The 20,269-nt window shown below is 52.3% G+C and overlaps 1 protein-coding gene across 2 annotated transcripts in view; it reads right to left on the bottom strand.

The window, feature by feature from the left end:
• Positions 1 to 20,269, bottom strand: part of GLIS1 (GLIS family zinc finger 1) — a 217,904-nt gene that overhangs the window by 77,019 nt on the left and 120,616 nt on the right. For both annotated transcript variants that reach the window (XM_045857836.1, XM_045857825.1), the window contains exons 3-4: positions 8,578 to 8,755; positions 2,124 to 3,003 (exon numbers count right to left, since the gene is read on the bottom strand). In XM_045857836.1, coding sequence (XP_045713792.1) covers positions 2,124 to 3,003; positions 8,578 to 8,755 — 1,058 coding nt within the window. The remainder of the gene's footprint in view (positions 1 to 2,123; positions 3,004 to 8,577; positions 8,756 to 20,269) is intronic.

The raw sequence follows: 20,269 nt of genomic DNA, 5'->3' as shown, positions 1-20,269 counted from the left end.
AAATGGGGGTTCTCATAGTATCTACCCCACAGGGCAGTTGTGAGGACCACACAGAGTTATTGATTAGAATAGTCCCTGCATGTGATCAGCACTCAGAAGCTGCTTGCCAGTATTATCACCATAACTCCAAAGCCCCAAAGAGGTAAGACGAAGTGTTCTTATAGTAGCAACGGGAAGGCCAGCTGGAACCCATTGAACCTTTGTTTCTTTGCCTATAAAAACTGTTAGTTTTACAGGATGCTTGTGAAGATTAAAGGGGTGAATATAGACACAGCTTTAACATCACCTCCTCCTTGAAACCCTTCTGGGTCTCCTCTCCTTGAGCCTATGAAAACTCCATCCCAGAACTCATCACGGATCTCCACCCCCATTTCCCACCCATCCCTGACCCAGTGCCCCCAGGGCAAGGACTGTGGCAGGTCTGGGTCTCGGTACCCAGAGTCAGGCATGAGCCAGGTGTAAGCCAGTGTGTTCCGTGGAGCCTGCTGAACCTAACGAGATAGTAACAGGAGAAAGAACTCTAGAGAGAGGTGCTGAGGCTACACCAAGTAATCTGGGTTTCTCGGACCCACTTGCTGGTCCTCTGTTCACCAAACTGGAAGATGGGCAGTGAGAGCCCCAATCATCTCCAAAGGCCTAATGTGCAACACAGAAGCTCCTGGATACTGTGATCCCACATGGGAAGCCCTAGTATGAGAAGGGCACCGACCACACCACGCCGGGGATCAGGCTATGTAGCCACCATGCAGGCCTCCTCAGACACCAGTGAGATCACCCACAGGGAAGAAGACATGAAGAACTGCAGCTTGGCGGCTGGCAGCTCCAGGGCCTCTGAGGGAGACAGAGCCCCTGTGTCCTCCAGCAGCCCTGGCCTGTGATATCTATTGGTCATCTCCTTCCAAGCAGGGATATGCCTTTCAGCAAGTCATGTGTCACGACACCCCAAGTGACTGGGGCACCCCCAGAGAGTGGCTTGGGTACCAGCTCTCACTCTTGGACCAAAGGCATGTGATAAACGCAAATTCTCAGTCTGTTCCCTCCAGGCTCTCCCCACAACACCAGCACACCAGCCACAGACTGTTCACTGCCCCTCACTTGTCTGTAAAGTGAACTCCCTCTCGTGCTCGAGACCCAGCCTCCTTGAAGCTGAATAGGCTGGGCCAGTGGATGCCCAGCTCACAGCAGCACAAACAGATGGGGACCCAAGGGCGAATACCTGGTCCCAGCAGGGTAGAGTTTACACTGCCGGTTGTCAATGCTTCCTGCCCCTTCCCTGGCCCCTACAAATGCTGCCCTGGGCTTAGAGCAGGAACAGATGCATGCCCCTGTTCCCACTGTGCCCCTTCCCAGGATGAACGCTCCATGAGGTGGGACCCAGTGACAGTGACAGCATACCAGTGTGAAGGAACTCAACCTTGGCTATGATACTCGCTTGTAGACCAGACACTGCATTCTTCCTTTGCCTTATCAATGTCCCAATGGGCGGGCATTAGTGGTGCCACCACCCCTTCTGCTGAAGGCAAGCGCCTCTCCTGGTGGGCTGGCTGGGCTTTGGTGGTGGGCACGGTGGCTCAGATGAGGGTCTCAGGGGCTAAGCCTACATTCCTCTGATTTGGAAAACACAGAAATGTCAGAACGGCCAGAGGCTCAGGTGCCTAGAACACTGTGCTATCCAGGGCCTTATTTTAACCCTTAGTCATGCCCCAAAGCCTGCCCTGGGGACCCACAACTCTCAGGCTGGATGCCTGTGGGGACCCAGTGCCCCTCACAGGAAGCCAGCCAAGCCTGTGGGCTTCTCCAGGGGGCCCAGAGAGCCTCTCTGGGAAGGCGGAGGCCCAGCAGGACTACCTGCCCCCCACAACTCGTTGGGCCATAGTATGCCTTGGGGTGAGAGATGGGGCACATGGCAAGTATGAGGGGCCCTCTGCCAACGTTCCCAGTGACAGGGGCACTGCCCATCATGACCAGTGGCCACATCCATAGCATTCTTCCTTCCCTCCTCAACCACAGGGGATCTCAGCCAGGCCCCAGGCAAGGAGGCCGGGTATGCCTCTCAGCCAGTGACGTGGGTGCTGCTCTGCCAGGGTTGGCCTGCATGTGGCCTAGTGGCCGTGGGAACTCACCATGCACTTGTTGGGCTTCTCGCCCGAGTGCACCCTCATGTGGATGAGCAGCTTGTAGCGGGCGTTGAAGGGCTTGTAGCGGCGCACGCAGCCCGCCCAGAAGCAGGTGAAGTCCTCACCCTTGCGCTGGTCTATGTGGCTCTTCTCGATGTGCCGCACCAGCTCCTCCTGCTGCTCGTAGGCTGCACAGCAGTCCACCCAGCGGCACGCCTGCCGCCCAGCCCCTCTCCCTGACAGGCCCAGCCCCAGGCCTCCAAGGCCAGGGCCTGATGGCAACGGAGGCAAAGGGTAGGGGGGCGGCAGCCCCGGCTGGTGAGGCCCGAAGAGCTCTGAGAACTCGTCCGCAGGCTCCTGCTTCAGGAAGCCCGCCTTCCGGCAGGATTCAAGTTGCAAACTGCCCTCGTGACTCTCAGTGGTTGCGGGGCCAGGCTGGGCCCGCTTGGGGGGAACCCCCAGGTCACCTGGCAGAGGGGGGCTCCGGAGTCCATTTATGCAGGTGACCAGAGCCGTCTGGGAGGAACGGATGATGGCGGTGATGTCAGAGGAGGCGCGGGGCGAGGAGGAGGCTGAGGAGGTGGGGGGCAGGCCCAGGAGGCAGCAGTGCTTCAGGCTGCCCTCGGGCAGGTGGGCCTCAGGTTGGGGGCCCAGGCCAGAGCTGGGTTCACTGCCTAGAAGGTAGCAGGAAGGTGCTGGGTTGGCAAGGCCTCGGCCCGGGAGGTCCAGGTCTGTGCGCGGGCCGGTGGCCGGTGGGGCCCGGCAGTGGGTAGACAGGGGTGCCCGAGCTTCCATCATGGCCCGATAGACAGGCAGGGACTCCTGCTTGATGTGCTGTGTGGCCGGCAGGCTGCCATTCATATACGTGGCTTGGGGTCTGGGTGACCTGGAAGACAGTGGCCAGCGAGGCCATGAGAGGGTGGGCGCTGCACAGTAGGGAGGCCCAGGCAGGGGTGGCGAGGAACCTGAAGGCTGAGGGCTGGGGAACCCAGAGCAGGACGGGGAGGATGGGGGATGGAAGAGGGGCTTGGGGGGAGGGAAAGAGAGGAGGGAGGGAAAAGGTAGAGGGCAGGTATTGTTGTCAGGTCGACAAGGAAGAGTGTGGGGGGAAAGGGGGAGTGAGGGGAAGAGGAGTGGGCCGGAGGGGGGCAGGTCTGAAGAGGAGAATGCCAGAAAAGGCACCATTTCATCCCGTTACCAAGCCCAGCCCACCCCAGCCCCGATGCCTCCTGCTCTGCCTCCAAGGCCTCCCTGGGGTCTGCCCTGACCCCCTCCCTCTGATCTTCAGTGAGTTTTGGAGGGAGAAGGCTGAAGCTGACCTTTTGTAGGATACCTAGGTTCAGTTTTTTAAAATTCTGCTTACATGTCCCTTAAATCTGTTCATTTTTGTAATCTTTCATAATTTCTAAGAACGCCAATTATGTGGTGTTTTGCCCCAAGCAATCTGTCTTCTACGCTGTGAATGTCCGTGGACGGGGTTTCTGAAACACACCCCTGGTGAGGACACACCCTAGGGGTGACAGAGGAAAAGCTTTGTGGTTGGGTGTCCCAGAATTTCAAGCCCAGACACAGTGACTGCACAAAACGAAACTTTAAGGAGAAGCCATGGGCGGGTGGGGCCAGGCAGAACAGGGGCCTTGGGTTCAAAGCCAGGCTCAGCCACCCCCAGCTGAGCACACCTGAACAAGGTGGCCTGGGCCTTGCTCCTCACCCCAACAGCAGAATGGTTCTACTTCTGTGGGTGAGGATGGTGTGATGGGCAGGGCTGGGCTGGCTGAGGTGGTGACTTCATTATGCACATGGGACATGCATTTCTGGAGGGGGCACCTCCCCAATTTGGGGAAGTACATGCAAGTAGAGACACCAGGGTCTGTTGGTCCAGAGAACTCTGAGAAGGGGAGAGACTGGCAAGCCCACGCTGGGTCTCGGGTCAGAGAAGCCCCCACTGGCTGGCCAGGCAGAACAGGAAGCCTGCTTATGTGCCTGAACTCTGACAGGGACACCCTGCCTGTCCTCAGACCTTGCCCTTTCTGAGGCCCGGTTACTTTGCCCGTGATATGAGGACCAACCCTCTCGACTTCAGAGGATGGCTGCCGGGATCAAGTGAGAGGACAGATGCCGTGATGGCCACCTGGAAAGAATGGCAGAGCAAATGGTGCCATCGTTACTGCCACTATTACCGCTGCTGTCCTGGGGCTTCCTGCAGCCAGGCCCGTGGAGCTGCAGGGTCACTGTCTGCCCCTCTGTTCCCAGTGTCACTTCCTGTAGCTCCAGCCCACCCCTCTCTGGCTCTGCAGCTGTGGCATCCCCAGCTTCAGTCACAGGTGGAGGGGATGGGGAGGGGCAAAGGAGAAGGAAAGTCAGAGCCCAGACCCCAGAGCACTCAGAGAGCATCGCCTCCAACCCCATCACTACAGGGTCAGGAAAAGGGCCAAGAGGGCACAGGTCTCACCCACAGGCACAAGCAGCAAGCAGAGACAGGGCTGGGACCAGAGCCCAGGCTCCCCTTCTCCCCTCTGTGTGCCTTTCTCCTGCATAGAATGACCCAAGGCACTCCCTGAGTAAAGGCTTGGGGGAGGGGCTCTCCTGTTTATTTCTCAACGGCTCTTGAACAATTCTCAGGCTAGCTCACCAGAGACCTGAGAATGGTCAGTGGAACCAAAAAGAGCTTGCACTCCGAGGTAGACAGCAAACCCTAACCCCTCTCCAGAGCTGGGGATACTGGGTCCACCGTGGCCAGCAGAAAGCTCCAAGTAACTTAAAGATCTGATATCCAGGTTGTGACTGTGGAGCTTAACAAAATAAATAAAAGCACTGCTAGCTGCTCCTCGCATGGCTGCAACCCTGGGCCGGGCAGAGGTGGGCACGGGCAGGGACGAGCAGCCAGGCAAGTCTTTGTTTCAAGCAATCCCTTTAAAAAGCAGTGCCGTGGTTAAAGCAACCCCCACTGGGAGAAGAGAACAGCTGTAGCTTTCTGTGACTGAGTCACCCAAATAATCGAATAATCAACTGCAAAATCTCGAATGACATCAATGTGGGGAATGGGTAGCTCTGGTCCTGGTGTCCTACAGCTCCAAATGCCAGCTGAGGAGGCCCCCACTTGCCCTTGCTGTCCCTGTGCAAACAAGCAGCAGCTCGGGCTCTGCCCTGCCACTGAGCCCTGTGCAGCCCAGGCAACTCCCATCCCACCTCTACAAACTGTGAGCATGAGTCCCTAGACAGAGCAAAGAACTGCAGAGCAGCCCCACACGCCAGGTGCTTTCCCGAGGGCCGTCTCGTGCAGTCTGAGCACAGCAGAACAATGCATGGTATCTGCTGAGTGCATGACCAGATTCTTCAAGGGAGAGACCACCATCTGTTTTACACTTAGCAAAACTGAAACAACTTGCCCAAGCTGTCAAAGGCAGTCAGTGATAGAGTAGGAATTTGAACCTGGATCTGTTTAAATAAGAGCCTGGGATTTTCCCACAACACTCTACTGCCCGGGGCCCCTGCTTTCTCATCTGTAAAACGATCTAATTTAATAACCATTATGTTTCCCAGCAGCCTCAGTGTTCTGAGTCCCAAGGACTCGATGTGCTCTATCATGCTGGACCGTGGAAGGGAGCTGGCAGAATTGAGAAAATCAGTGTTTCCCCAGCAGAGGCTCAAGGGGAGAAGAGGGTGATGTCAGACCTCATGAGGTCAACAGACAGTTCAAGGGCTGCAGCCTGGGCTGGGGGTCAACGCGCTCTCTCCACAGGCTTTGCACACTGTGCTGGGGGATGCTGGGGACTCCAGACAGTGCGGAGCCCAGGCAGGTCCCTGCCCTTAAGAATCTCCCCTTCTAATGGGGAAACTGAGGAGTGCCCCGAGGGAATGCTTGAACTCTGCTGAGGGACGGGCAGAGCAGTGGCAAACGGAAGAGAACACAGGATTCCGGAGGCCAAGATGTGAAGGTAGAAAACTATGTGGCAGATTCAAAGCGAGGCCAGGAGGCTGGCAGGCAGGGGCCCAGTCAGGGGCCCAGTCACGGGCACCCCCCCAGCACCAGTGGAGGCCTGCACACTGTCTGCATCCTCGTCTTACAGGAAAGGAAGTGAGGCCGGGAGAGGGTCAGCTTCTCACCCAGAGAGCCAGTCGTGGAGCTAGGACTCGAGCTGCGATTAACAATACATTCTGCTGACCAGGGTGGGGATGGGCAGTCATTTTAAGCATAGAAATGACAACATCGGAACATTGCTAAAGTTTCTTAAAAATCCTCATCACTTGTTGGGTGACCTCCAGCTAGTTTTATAGTCCCTCTGGCCCCAGTTTCCCCACCCTATGGCAGTTGTGGGTTGAATGAGTTAACATATAAAGTGCTTGGCCCGGGGTGTGGCAAATAGGAAGTACTCCATGATGGTTGCTTATTTAGCAGTAGGAGCTGGGCTTCCTGGGCCTGTGCGGACTGAGTGAGGGAGTGTGCATGGGCAGCGCTCACTCAGAAAGTGGGGGCTATTCTGTTGGCATTAGAGAGCTGGTCTGGAGACAAGGAGGTGGCTGACGTGGCTGCCACAGGAACCCAGGCGGTGGGTCGAGGTGCCACAGATCAGGAGGGGACAGCAGAAACCGAGAGGAGGGTCCCCGAGCACAAGGCAATCCAGGGGGAGGGAGAAGGAACGGCATCTGCCTGGGGTGGGAGATGGGCTGGGCCCTCTTCTTCTTTAGGAAAATGAGGGCATATAAAGGTGCCAGGTCAAATTCAACCACTCCGGTGGCAGAGGTGGCAGCAACTTAGATTGATGCCTGTATAGGGTTCTGGGTGCAGACTCTCCTGTGTCCTAACCTGTCAAAATGACCTTCAAAGTAACAAGTGATATTTCTGAAGGTCTCTATCAAAACAAAACAAAACACTCCCTAGCTTTCCCTAGGTTTGCATAGCTTCTGCCCTGAGGCAGAAAGAATGTCCCTGGAGAAAATGGATACTGCTGGGAGCCATGGTGAATAATCAGGCAGATGCATACACTTGACTGTTGCCAAACGATGCACAGCTTGGAAACTAAAGGAAGTTTGGTCCTGTCATGTACTGCATTGATGTTCTCCTAAAATTTGTATGCTGAAGCCTGAACCCTCAATGTGACCATATTTGGAGACAGAGACTTTAGGGAGGTAATTAAGGTTAAATAAGGTCAGAGGGTGGGGCCCTCATCCTAAGGACTGGTGTCCTTGTAAGAGGAAGAGACACCCAGGGTGTGCACCCAGAGAAGAGGACACAGTGAGAAGGCAGCCACCTGCAAGCTGAGAGAGGCCTCAGGAGAAACCAAACCTTCCGACATCTTGATCTTGGACTCCCAGCTCGGAGAACAGGGAAGAAAAACATGTCTATTGCTGAAGCCACTCGATCTGTGGTGGTTTGTCATGGCAGCCAAACAGACTTAACACACTCTTTTAAATCAGAGGTCTCATGAACACCAAAGAAGGCCAGAGGGAACCTCAGTTCCCAGAGAAAAATGGTTCCACATGAAGGAAAAGCTATTTGATAATACCTCCTACTGTAGAGCTCGCACTGGAAAGTGAGCTCCATCAGGCAGGTCTCTGCCTCTTTCACCAAGGCACCCCGAGCACCCCACAGTGCCTGGCCCACAGGAGGTGCTTGATCAATGGTAGGTGAAGGGATCAATTGTGGCAATGGGGCCAGCTGTTCGCATCCCTCATCTGTGAACAGGTCTCAGGTCAGCAGCTCCAAGCACTGGGGTGAGGGCCCTCGGGGCCAAGGGGGCGGGTGCAGAGGCCTGTCTGTGGTTGACCTACGCCTGTCAGCAGACCAGAGGGCACAGAGGCATGGGTGAGAAGCCAAGAAGGCAGATATCAGCCCAGCATGCAATCTAATGAAACATTTTGCAGAGTGGACATCGCTGGAAATGCGCAAGCGCTGAATGTGATGGTTACATGACAGGTTCCATGGGATGAGGGCTTCTTGGGCCAGGAGATGGCCCCAGGAGATGGTCCCTCTCTGCTCTCTGAGTAGCCCAGGGTGTGACAGTGTGAACCCTAAACTGAGTTTTCCTTCCATGGGATGAGGGCTTCTTGGGCCAGGAGATGGCCCCAGGAGATGGTCCCTCTCTGCTCTCTGAGTAGCCCAGGGTGTGACAGTGTGAACCCTAAACTGAGTTTTCCTTCCCCCAGTGCACTCCAAATCCTCCTCTGTGGAAAGCCATCTCAGCTGCTGCTGCTGCTGCTGCTGCTGCAATGTGGAAACACCACCTCAATAACACCACCTCCGTCTCTCCTGAGGCCCTGTAATGCAGGAGGTGCGGGGTCCACACCGGGCAGCCTGCATTGTGCTACTGGGATCTGGCTGGTCCCTGGCAATTCTGTGCCTCAGTTTCCCTGTGTATCCCACAAGCCAGGCAGACCAGGCGAGGTCTGGAGGCCCTTGGTCCTTGGTTTCCAGGAAGTATCCACAGAGGGCAGCCGATGGTGGGAATGGAGCACATACCTGCTGGGGTGGGGGAAATGGAGCAGCCGGTCACAGGCTGGGGGGTGGCCTCGGGGTGGTGGGGTTCCTGCTGGGAGGAACAAGCCCTGACGGCAGGTGGGGCCAAGGCCCTCAGCAAGGTCCAGGTCCAGCAGGCTCTTCTCCGAGCCTGGCGTGCAGTGGCCGTAGCTCCCGTTCACTAGGTAGAGAAGGACAGAAGAGGAGACAAAGTAAGTAGGGACAGCCCGCAGGGGGAGTAGGCAGAGGGTGGTCATCAGGCACAGCATGAAATAGCACCCTTGAGCCAACACTCACTGAACCCCTGCTACAGTGGAGGCACCAAGATGCCTCACTGAATTCCCACAATCACCTGCAGGACCAATAATAGCACCAGGCATTACCCTAGGTGCAGCAAACACTTGGGGACTAGACAGGCAAGCTCCTGTCTCTGGGAAGCTCAGAATCTATGATCCTTGTACCCATCACCTATTGCTCATTTGACGACATGTACACCCACGTGGGAGAGCTGGTGGGCTAGACCTCGGCTCTCCAGCAGGCTGAGAGACACTACATGCCAAGGAGCAGGTGCTTACTGAACAGCACCTGTTGCTGTCCCCACCAAAGAACAAGAACCTGTTCTTGTTCAATCTTCGTTACTTTCCAGCAGATTGAGAGCCCTTGAAAAGCTACATTATATGTAATAAAAATGCTAGACATAGTTGTTGAATTACTTCCACTCCCCGGGCCTCAGTTTCCTCATCTATAGTGTGAGGAGGGTTAATCTGGAAACTACTTCTTCCTTGGGCTTTCTGCCAAGTCACTTGGACAGCTCATGCAAGGAGGAAAGGACATACATGGGCTTGGGGGCCCTATGGACCTCGGTGTGAGCCTCTACTGCCCCCAGCCAAGCCTGTGACTTGAACAAGTCCCTCCGCAGGGCTGGCCCTCCCCGAGGCTGAACCTCAGCTCCCTGGTGTAGGATGGAGAGAGCCACGCCAGTTCTCCCGAGGTGCTGTGAGGGTTTGAGCACTGAGGTGCGGAGCCCCTAGCACAACACTGGCACCTAGTAGGTGCGCCAGGAGTAGAAATTGTCCTTATTGTCATATAGTACTTTGAAAAGCATAAAGTACTCTAGAGAGGTAATAAAACATTATTAACAGGCCCAAGTACTGAGAGAACTGACACAAGAACAGCCCTAATGTGAGGACAAGGAGACGACAGAGCGCCGTTTCCTGGGCAGTGTGTGCAGCCCCGGGCGCAGCTCCCCTGCCGCAGCGAAGCCTCCCCACTGGCCTCTGCGGGAGGTATGCGTAGTATCATGCCCAGGGTACAGAAGAGAAAACAGGAGCCCGGGAGTTAAATTAGGTGCCCAAGATGACACAGCTAGGAAGAGTCTAGGCTGGGTCTCTGGCTCAGGTCTGCCAGACCCAAACCCCACATCGTAATCGCTATGTAATAAAGAGCAGTCTCTTAGCCAAAATCCAACCTCACCCTAATTCTAACCTACCCCCAAGGCCAGACTCTCTGAGCTACCTTGCCAAGTGCCCACGGCTCTAGACAGGCACCAGGCAGGCACCTGCTGAGCACTTCACAGTTGGCAGATGAGAGTGCAACTCTCTCAAGGTCCCAGAGCAGGTGAGGGGCTCAGACAAGTTTCGAGGTTCCCAGGCACAGGCAAGCCCGCTTGAGAGGGCTCCAATGAACGTTTGCGCAGAAGCTGCCCTCTGTGTCACCTTCCCAGGCAGAGCCTGGGCCCGTGTCCTGCTGCGAGGAACACTCGCCCCCTCTGGCTTTGGCTGCTGCTCGGCCAGCCCTTCACAAGCTTATTTTTTAATAACTTGGTTGTTTTTTAATTAAAAAGAAATCCCTGGTAACAAACTCGAATGGCCTAAGCTAATGAGACCAGGCTGCTGCTCATTTAACCCTGTCTCTGCTTGGCGGTCTTTGCCCTTTCCTCCTTGTTTCTGAATGCGATTTTATCGTCCCGTGGAGGCAAACTGTGGGACTGGGCCTCAGAAAACTGTGGATAATTTTATGACCATCAATAGCATTTGGAGCAGAGAGAGCTTAATCATCACACAGGGCTGTCCAGCAGGGTTTTTCTCCCAGAGTCTTTGGGCTGGGGAGGCAGTTCTGAGCTTCCTTTAAGGACCCACCAGGCCCATGGAGGACCCTGGAGTCACTTACCCCCCTTCACTGAGGGGGGCATGTGCAGCAACAGACGGTGGGCCCTGGGAAAGGTGCTGGGAAGCCCACCTGGCACTTTCCAGGTGCCAGGCACATTCAGTACTTTCCGGAGCCCGCCCCATGACACATTCTCGTTACAGCCATTTTCCAGACCAGGAAAGCTGAAGTCTGGAGAGATTAGGGGCCTTTGACTGGGCCCCGGGGTCGAGGTTCGACTCATGGCCCCACCCAGATCTCTCAGACTTCAAAGCCCAGGTTCAGTCCTGCTGCCTCTCAGCCAACTGATGAACCACTGGGGGCCCCTGAACAAGCATCCCCACCGGTGACTCCAATGAAGATCATGCTGGGAAGCCTTTGGGGAAGCCAGAGTACCACTGTGACAATGGCTCCCAAACTCTGCCAGGTGGTAGGGTCACCCCATCTACAGACGAGAACACAAGGGCTCAGGGAGGGGCTCGCCCAAAGTCACACAGGCAGGCAGGGGCCAGGTGGAGATGTGGGAAGAGACAGCACTACTCTGACCATTCAGGCCTGAGGGCTTCTTCTCTGTTGGACACTTTAAGAGGTTTTCCTGTAATAAATAGGCAAGCCAAGTCTGAGAGGGAGTAAGGAAGGAGGCCCTTGGTTCACAGTCTGGCACCGCTCAGGGCCCAAGCCCATCCAGTCATTGTCTGTGTAACCCTCCTAGACCCTGGATGAAAGAGCGGGCCTCCCCACCTTGTGGGGACACACGTACCACAGCTGGCAGGCAGTTGCCCAAAATCACATGCCCACTGCCGACATAGCCAGGGCCCAGACTCAGGTATCCCAAGGCCTATGCCAGACCCTGTCCTGGGCCACCAGCTTTCTCAAAAGCTGAAAATTAAACCAAAGACTAATATATTTCCCAGAGATGCTGCCACCACTGGGAAGAGTGGGTACTGTCACCATGACCCACCCCAAGCCCAAGTCTTCCAGGGATCTCCCGCTGCTCCCTGCTGGCTGGCGTGTTGCCTCTCCGTCACCAAGCACAGCACAGGGCCCACCCCTTCTCACTCTCCATCTCAGGGAGCAAGGATGGGGTCTTTCTCAGGAGAGGCGGGGAGTGAGAGGGCACAGCAGCCCTGCTGGCCTGAGGCGGGTGGGGAGCAGGCGTGTCTCCCACTGTCCCCCACAGGGGACCCGCTCCTGGACCTGGCTTTCCCCATGTAGGTAAAGCTTTGGGGAAGGCCTGGAGGGTAAAGGGGGTCCTGTGTTCATTTTCACAAGTTGGTGAGAAAACCTAGCACATCAGGGCTGGGATGGACTAACCATCTATTTCATTAATAGGTGACAAAGCTGAGGCTCAGAGAGGGAAAGGGCCTCTCGGTCACATAGCTAATCCATAACAGAGCGTGGACTGCCACCTCTGGGCTAGGTAAGCGTTTGGTTTAGTTTCCTCTTCAAGTCTCAGTTTCCTTTTCTGTAAAATGGTGCAAACATCTACTTCACAAAGTTCTGGTGATTTAACAGATTATGAACACAATGCATTTCGCACAGTACCTGGTTTACAGTAAGCCCTTGAAAAGTAACAGTGATGATAATAATCATTATCTCTTCCATTTATCCCTGAGCTTGGGATGGGGCCAGGATGCAGGGCCCAGTACAAAAAGCATTCTATCCCCAGGAAGGTCCTGTCTAGATGACCTTGAGGCCAGATTCAAAAGGGCAAGCCCCCGAGGCTCAGGGGTCACCAGATGCAGGACCTGGCAGTCTGAATGAGGTCACAGCCAGCGAATCTGAAGCAAATGTCTCCAGTTATACACCACAGAGCTTTGCAAATTACCGTAATGACTTGGCTATAAAGCGGTACCACATATAAGGTGACTCCCCACAGGAATTTTAATGCAGGCCGAAACCTGCCAAGTCTGCACGAGGGGGACAATGATGCATTCAGCATCTCAGGCCCAGAGGCTGCCTCCTTGCAGTCCTAGGAGCAGCCAGAGGCCGGGTCTAGGGCAGCCTACATGACCGCTCCTCGTTCACGGACGAGCAGGGCAGACTTGTAGTGCCCGCCAAGTGCCAGACCAGTGACAGGACACTGCACTTTACCATCTACAACACACTGTGCAGCCTTCACCTCTGAGCTTCATCACAACTCCCAGGATAGGGCTGGGCATACTTGGGCGGGGAGAGTGAGGGGCAGAAGGGCAAACAATTTGCCCACCTCACTCAGCAAACGTAGGGCTCAGACTCACACTGAATCTCCTGACTCAGCCATTCTGTCAGCAAACTTTTTCTGTAAAGGGCAAGACAGTAAATATTATAGGCTTTGTGGGCCATACAGTCCACTGTCAGGACTACTCAACTTGGACCATAGACAGTGGCCATAAGTAATAGGTAAACAAGTGAATGGGGCTGCGTTCCAATAAAACTTTATTTAGAAAAACAGCTCACTGGCTATGTAATTTGCCAACCCCTAAGCTAGGGCAGCAGTTAGAGATGAGGCTTTGCAGTTAGATTTGTTTGCACCTGTAAAATGGGGAGAATTTTATGGGGTGGAGTTGATGGTGTGAAAACCACTGTCAAATACTGAATGCAGGGCTGGCCCCGGTGGACATTCAATAAACAGAAGTGCCTGAACCTGTCTCGGGGGCCCCCCACAGCCTGAGCTCACCCCTCCACCTGGGCGTTACCTCCCATGATGCTTTGCTGATGTGTTGCACACGTCCTCGCCCATCCAGTCAGGGTGGCCTGACACCTTCCAAACCCTCTGAGCCCGCAGAGCTCAACAGAAGTGCATCCCATTTTAAAATGTTCTCTGGTCTCTCCTGCCCTCCCTGAGCTCCCCAACCTCAGCTCACAGCAGTCCGGGTGAACAGCTGCCATGTGAATACCTTCTTTCCATACACTCAGCAGACGCCAAATACTCCACACGTTTGAGCTCTAAATCTCCACGACATCACTGCAAAGTCAGGGCTGTAACACTCTGTGCTGGCAAATGGATGCTTTTAAGTGCAATTAAATTCCTGCCTCCCCCACGAGTCTGTGAAGTCAGTCCTTCAGGACAAGGGTCTTGGGCCCCCAGAGCTGCTGAGTGTCAGAGCATGAGGAGACATGATTTTGTCCAATTTACTTCACATACAAAAAACAGGGGCCCAGATGGGGAAGAGATTTGCCCTAGTCACACAGCAAGCAGATTCTCTGGGCACCTGGGCCCCACCGGGGATACTCCCCTCACTCCTAGCATGTGGTTAGACCCAGATGAAGTGCCTGGGGACGCTGGGAAGGTGGACAGCTGGAAGACTGTCCAAAGTTCATTTTCATGCCTACTATGTGCCAGATGCTGCCACTTAGGAAAACAGACCAAGCTTTGGTGACACATTTACCTAGGTTGATGCTCTGGCTCCACCATTAACTTTCTGGCTATTTGACTCTAAATGAGGGCCACCCTTCTGAGCCTCAGTTTCTTCATCTGTAAAATGAGAATAAGAAACCCAGCTCCAGGGGGTGGCTGTGAGGATTAAATGCAGAGGTACGGTGACTGGCAGTCAGCACCTCAGTAAAGACCCCTCCTTTTGCCATCTTGACAGGCTGTGGAGACAGGGTCATGGACCCCCTGGCTGATCTGTGTCTCCAGGAACGAAGACCTGCTTTCCCAGGCAGTGAGCGCCAGGGGCCAGAGAAAGCGGCCTCAGCCTCGTGGGGTCTTGAGCCTGAGCCCGGGCTCTGCAGGCTCACTCAGAGCAGAGCAGGGCCTTGGCCCTCTGAGCCTCCTCAGCTGTTCTGGGAGTGCCGGACAGGGTAGGGGGGCACTGGAGATCCCAGAGAGCAGGAGACACAGGGCCCCCCTTCTCAGACCCAGGGAGAGTGAGCGGCTCTTGAAGGACATACAGCAGAGGCTGAGCCCAGGCTGCATCCATACTCCCAGCTCCTTCTGCCTCACCACACTGCCTTATCACCTCCTCTCCCCTCCCCTCCAGGCCCAGAGTCCTAGTGACCACAGTCCAGGGGTTCGAGGTCACTGGAGGGGGGTGGGCTAGAAGCTCAGCAGGGCCTTTGGAGCTACAGAGTCTGATACCCAAGGCCTCAGGCCAGGTTTATTATGGCCGCCTGTCATCTCTTATCCCGTATCACAAAAACTCCATAAATTCCCCTTTACAGCTAAGCTAGATTTACAGGGACTCAGGCCAGTAAAACCTGAGCAGGCGCACCTCAGGAAGGCATCACAAAGAAACCTGAGCGAGCCAGCCTTCTGCTCAGTCCCAGTCCAGGGTCAGGGAGTGAGCAGCCCAGGGCTGGTTTCACACGTAAGTGCCGGCATCTCTGTGTATAAACACACACATCGGCAGAGTTTTTCTCGGTCTCTCGTATTGCCACCAAATTAGCACAAATAATTTGCTGGATGAAAAAATTAGAAAATATACCTAGACAACTAACTATTAGAGAATAAATGACACCTATAAGACCAACAACCAGAGACAGCCACAGCATCCATGGCAACACATGAACCTCTGTGGTATTTCCATATGCATTTCCATATATTGTTGACCAAAAAAACCCCACAGGAAGATATACTTGTTTTCTTGTATTCTGCTTTTTCTTTTTTTTTAATGTAATGTATCATGAATACCAAAGTTCACAGAGTGCCTGCCACGTGCCAGGCCCAGTAACAGGCTCTTTCCATACCAGTATTGCTAATGCCATTTTCCAGGGGAAGAGTGACTTGTCCAAGGTCATGCGGCTGGTAAATGGTGCATGCCTAGCTCTCTCGGACAGGAGGGCAATGCTGGCCCAGACATTTTTCCACATCCTCAAGGGATTCAGAGTCAATGCAGCTGATTACTTTCCTGGTGTATTGGTCAGCCTGGGCTGTCATCACAAAATGCCATAGACGAGGTGGCTTGAACAACATACTTACTTTCTCGAATTTCTGGAGGCTACAAGTCTAAAATGAAGGTTCCCGCTGATTGCATTTCTGTTGAGAACTCTCTTTCTGGCTTGTAGGTGGCTGCCTGCTCACCATGTCCCTCACACAGCCTTTCCTCAAGCGTGCAGACGGAGAGCAAGTGTGAGGGTGCGGTGTGCTCCCGAGTCTCTCTTTACAAGGACACTGATCCTATTGGAGGATCAGGGCCTTACCCTTCACCTCATTTAAACTCAATTATTTCCTTTTGGGTCTTAGTCTCCAAAAAAGCCACACTGGAGGTTAAGGCTTCGACAGATGAATTTGGTAGGCAGGGTGGGGCACAAACCACGAACATCCAGTCCATGACAGTAGGTGTTCATTCCCTTCCTTCCCCACGACAGGGCCCCATATTTCCATATCTACCTGTGGGACCTGAGGTGAAGATCTCCCAGCATCTCCCAGTATCTCACAGCAGGTAAGAGCGCAGATTCTGGGGTCTAACCAACAAGGTCTGAGTTCTGTTTTTTAGCTGTGACCTTGTCTAAGTCACGTGACTTGGCTTCTCTGTAGCACAGTTTATTGAAATGAGTTCAGGTACCATGTATGAAGTACCTTGAACAGTACATCTGGCACACAGTAAAGAAGCACTGTGTAAATGTTGGCTCTTATGGCTGTTCTTATAAATCCCACTCCAGTGGGCTTTGGAGGCCTGAACTGATCAGCGTGACCTTGTCTCCCCAGCCACAGTGCCACGGTGACTGGCTCCAAGACAGGCATGCAGCACAAGTAAGTTTAGTTCAATAGAGGCCTGGGACATCTGTGTGATGACAAAGGTAAGAACGGCCTTTTCTCCTCTATTTGTGAATGAGCAAGCATGTCACCCTGGTAGCTAGTAGAAGCCACCTTGGAAGTTGGTTGGTTGGAGGGGGATGTCAATGAAACAGAGCATCTTGACCAGGGCAGCAGACAAGCTAAGCCGAAGCACTGGTGGCACCAAGAACCCCTGTGTGAATAGTAAAATTCCTATACTGTATTAAGCTTGTCTCAGATGTACTTTCTGCCACTCACATCCTTATTAATGTAATATAAAGCATCCTTATCAATATTTTTCCATAAAATAATTTCTATCTGCTCTGACAATCTTTGTGTTTAATGAGTATTTAGTCCATTTATACCATTTATCTTTATTTATTTTTAAAAATTTTTATAGTTGTTCAAGTACAGTTATCTTCATTTTCCCACACCACTTCCCCTCCTAGCCCTGCCACCTCCCACCCTCAATCCTACCCTCTCTGGCTTTGTCCATGTGTCTTTCATATACATTCCTTGACAACCCTTCCCTTTCTTTTCCCCTGTTATACCATTTACCTTTAAAGTAACTTATATCTGGGTTGAAATGCACATCTTACTATCTGCTTTTTATTTGTCCCACCTATTTCGTATGCTTTTTCTCTCCTTTTCTGCCTTCTTTCAGATTAATTGAGCATTTCTTATTATTCTATTTTATCTATTAGCTTGCTAAATACACATTCTTTTTATTGTAAGTAGTTATGCATCTGTCCCTCACTTAATATTACAGTCTAATATAGAATAGTGGACTTGCTACTTCCTGAAATGTTCAAGAATTTCAGGATCTTTAACTCTTCTCTCTGTCTCGCTCTCTCTCTCACTTGTTCTCTCCACCTTCCCCCCAGATTACTGTTGCATATTTTAATTCCTAACATATTTTTAAACCTCACCACATGTTATCAATGTTTTGTAGAGTCAATATTTATTTAAATATTTCCCTTCCTCCTGCTTCCATATAGTCATCTTCCTTCTTCACGGAGAATTTTTATTTTATTTTTTTTAAGATTTTATTTATTTATTTTTTAGAGAAGGAATGGAAGGAGAAAGAGAGAGAGAGGGAGAAACATCAATGTGCAGTTTCTGGGGGCCGTGGCCTGCAACCCAGGCATGTGCCCTGACTGGGAATCAAACCTGCAACACTTTGGTTCGCTGCCCGTGCTCAATCCACTGAGCTACCCCAGCCAAGACTCACAGAGAATTTTTAAAAACTATAAGTCTGCTGGCCAGGAATTCTCTAGGCTTTTGTTTGACTCTGTTATTCTTTCACCTGCACTTCTGAAGGATACATCCACTGGGTATAGAAGTCCAGGTTGGCGGTTATATTCTTTCAGTCTATGACAGATTTCTTCCACTGTCTTCTGGATTTCATCATCATTATTAGAAAGTTATCTGCAAGTCTTTCAAAGACACTGTATCACTCCCCTCACTCCTGGCTGTTTCCAAAATTTTCTTGTTGCATTTAGTTTGCAGTAGACTGACTATGACTATGCTGTGCCTAGTCATGATTTTCTTTGTATTTATTCTGCCTGAGGTCCATGTGGTTTCTTCAATAAGTGGCTTGATGTCTTCTGTCAGTTTGGGGAAATTGCTGGCCGTTATCACTCCAGACATTACGTCTGCCCATTATCTTTCCTCTGTCTCTCTTGAGCAATGGTGTATGTTAGACTCTTTCACCATGTCCTATATATCTCTTACCCTCTTTTCTTAATTTCCCATCCTTTTAAAACTTTTATGCTTCAGTCTAGACATTGTCTACTAACCTATTTTCCTATTCATTAATCTTCTCTTCAGTAACCTATTAAGAGGAAGGGTACCCAGGGGTCACCACTGACCTGAAGGAGACAGACACATTCACATGAGATAAGGCAGCTGACGGGAGGGAGGCTCTACCCAGTGTGTCTCAGGACCCAGGGCTCCTTCTCTTCAGGGAGGGTCTGAGAGAGCCTCTGCCCTCCCTGCCTCTGCCTGCAGCCTCTCACGCCTCTGCCCCTTCCCCAGCTCCCTCTCTGGAAAGACCGCTCCCAGACCAGGTACAAGTGACTACTAGTGTGCCTCTGGGGGGGAGGGGGGAGCAAAATTCTAAGTTGAACCAGGAAGCAAACAGCACATGCAGGAGCCCAAGGACTGGCAAACGAAAGCACTGCCCACATTTAGTTGATTTAATTACATCCCAGGGATGGAGGAGGGATGGCCTCATGAAGAAACTCTGATGTCCCTTAAAATTCTCAGATTCTATGTTTCATCATACTGAGCCATCATGATTCCCAAATTCAAGATCAGAAATGTCCATGCATCTGGGATTCTAAAATTCCATGATTCTCCCATTCTGAAATGATGCAATTTTATAAAGCTAAGCATTTACACATTACTATGGTTCTAAGATTCTCTAATGTCGTGGATTAGACATAAAAAGATTCTCTGATTCTGAGCTTGCAAAACCCCAGACTTCTCTGATCAAAGGCCCATCACGTCCCCAGGCGCCTGAGCACCTCAGGAGCCCCTGCCTGGCCCAGATTACCAGCAAACAATAGTGATAGTCACTGAAAACCCTCTGTTTTTGTTCAAGCCCAAAACAATCAGGAGAGTAATGGGACGACAAGAAATCCAGAGGAAATGGCTGTTGAAATCTATAAAAACTTCTCAAAGACAAACATTTCCATCTGTGTTTTTTCAGTAAATACAGAACCATAAATGTTTATGTCAGGCATGTATTTATTATTTCATGTTTGCCCCCCCCCTTTTTAACATCCTCCACTTAAATCAAGCTAATTAGTTAACTCCTATTCGTGTCTATGTTGCTCACCCCACCCCCATCTCCCAACTGCTAAAAAATATCTAAAGGAAGAAGGAAGACATGAGGGCAAGGAGGGAGAGGCCCAGCTCCAGGGAGCTGGGCAGAAGGAAGGACATGAGATGCCAGCATCTTAAAATGCCCTCCCCCCATCACGGGTCTCTCTGGGAAGGATCAATTGTTCTGACCGAGAAAATATTGCCATTCTTTGGAAAGACACCTCGACCTCCAGAAAAGGGCACCATCAGAAATACAACACAAAGCAGGCCCTTAAGAAACTCAGAGTATATAGACACTGAAAAAGATGACTTGTTCCACAGTATGGGCAGAAAGGCAAAGCCTACTGGAGAAGTCATAGAAGTTGCTTTGGCTCCTGAAAAATCCCTCTTCCCCAGGCCTCAGCTCTAAAAACACTCAGTTCCCAGAGCCCCTCCTCCAGGAAGCCCTCCTGGCCAACCCTGTCCCAACGAGCTTTTTGTTGTCTTTCTCTGCCCTCCCTGAGGACCTATAGCCAGTGCTCCAGTCTGCACCCTCACCTCCTGGGGCACAAGAGGCATAAGGTAGCAGGGATTCTCCAGGGTTGGGATTCTATCCCAGGGGACATACTGAAAATCACTGGGGGAGGGAGGTTCTGCTGGTCACAATGACTGGGAGCCACTCATTTAGTGGGGAGGAGCCAGAAACAGACAGCTCATGGCCAAGGGTGGGTCAGCCCTACAGTAACTTTTGAATATCTTGCCAGATATTCAAAATAACCATAAACAAGCAACCTGGTCATCTAAGCCTGAATACGGCTTCATTTTACACATAAACACAAAGTACTTTTTTCATGGTTTTAACATGCACTGAATTTTCCAGGAATGGAGCTGCCATGTAAATTGAGGAGAGACTGCACTGTGTTTAGTTTGGAACTTAAACAGGCGGTGTTCACCATGTTAAAAAACCACATCACCTTTGGTCACTTTGCCTGTGACGTTTGTGTGTCTGTAGCTGTCAGGCCCAGGACGCTGCGTCTTCTG

The sequence above is a fragment of the Phyllostomus hastatus genome, unplaced genomic scaffold (genome assembly GCF_019186645.2).
Source record: "Phyllostomus hastatus isolate PE091 unplaced genomic scaffold, TTU_PhHast_1.1 phas_contig_147, whole genome shotgun sequence".
Lineage (NCBI taxonomy): Eukaryota > Metazoa > Chordata > Mammalia > Chiroptera > Phyllostomidae > Phyllostomus > Phyllostomus hastatus.
This window is presented reverse-complemented; position numbering and strand designations above follow the sequence as displayed.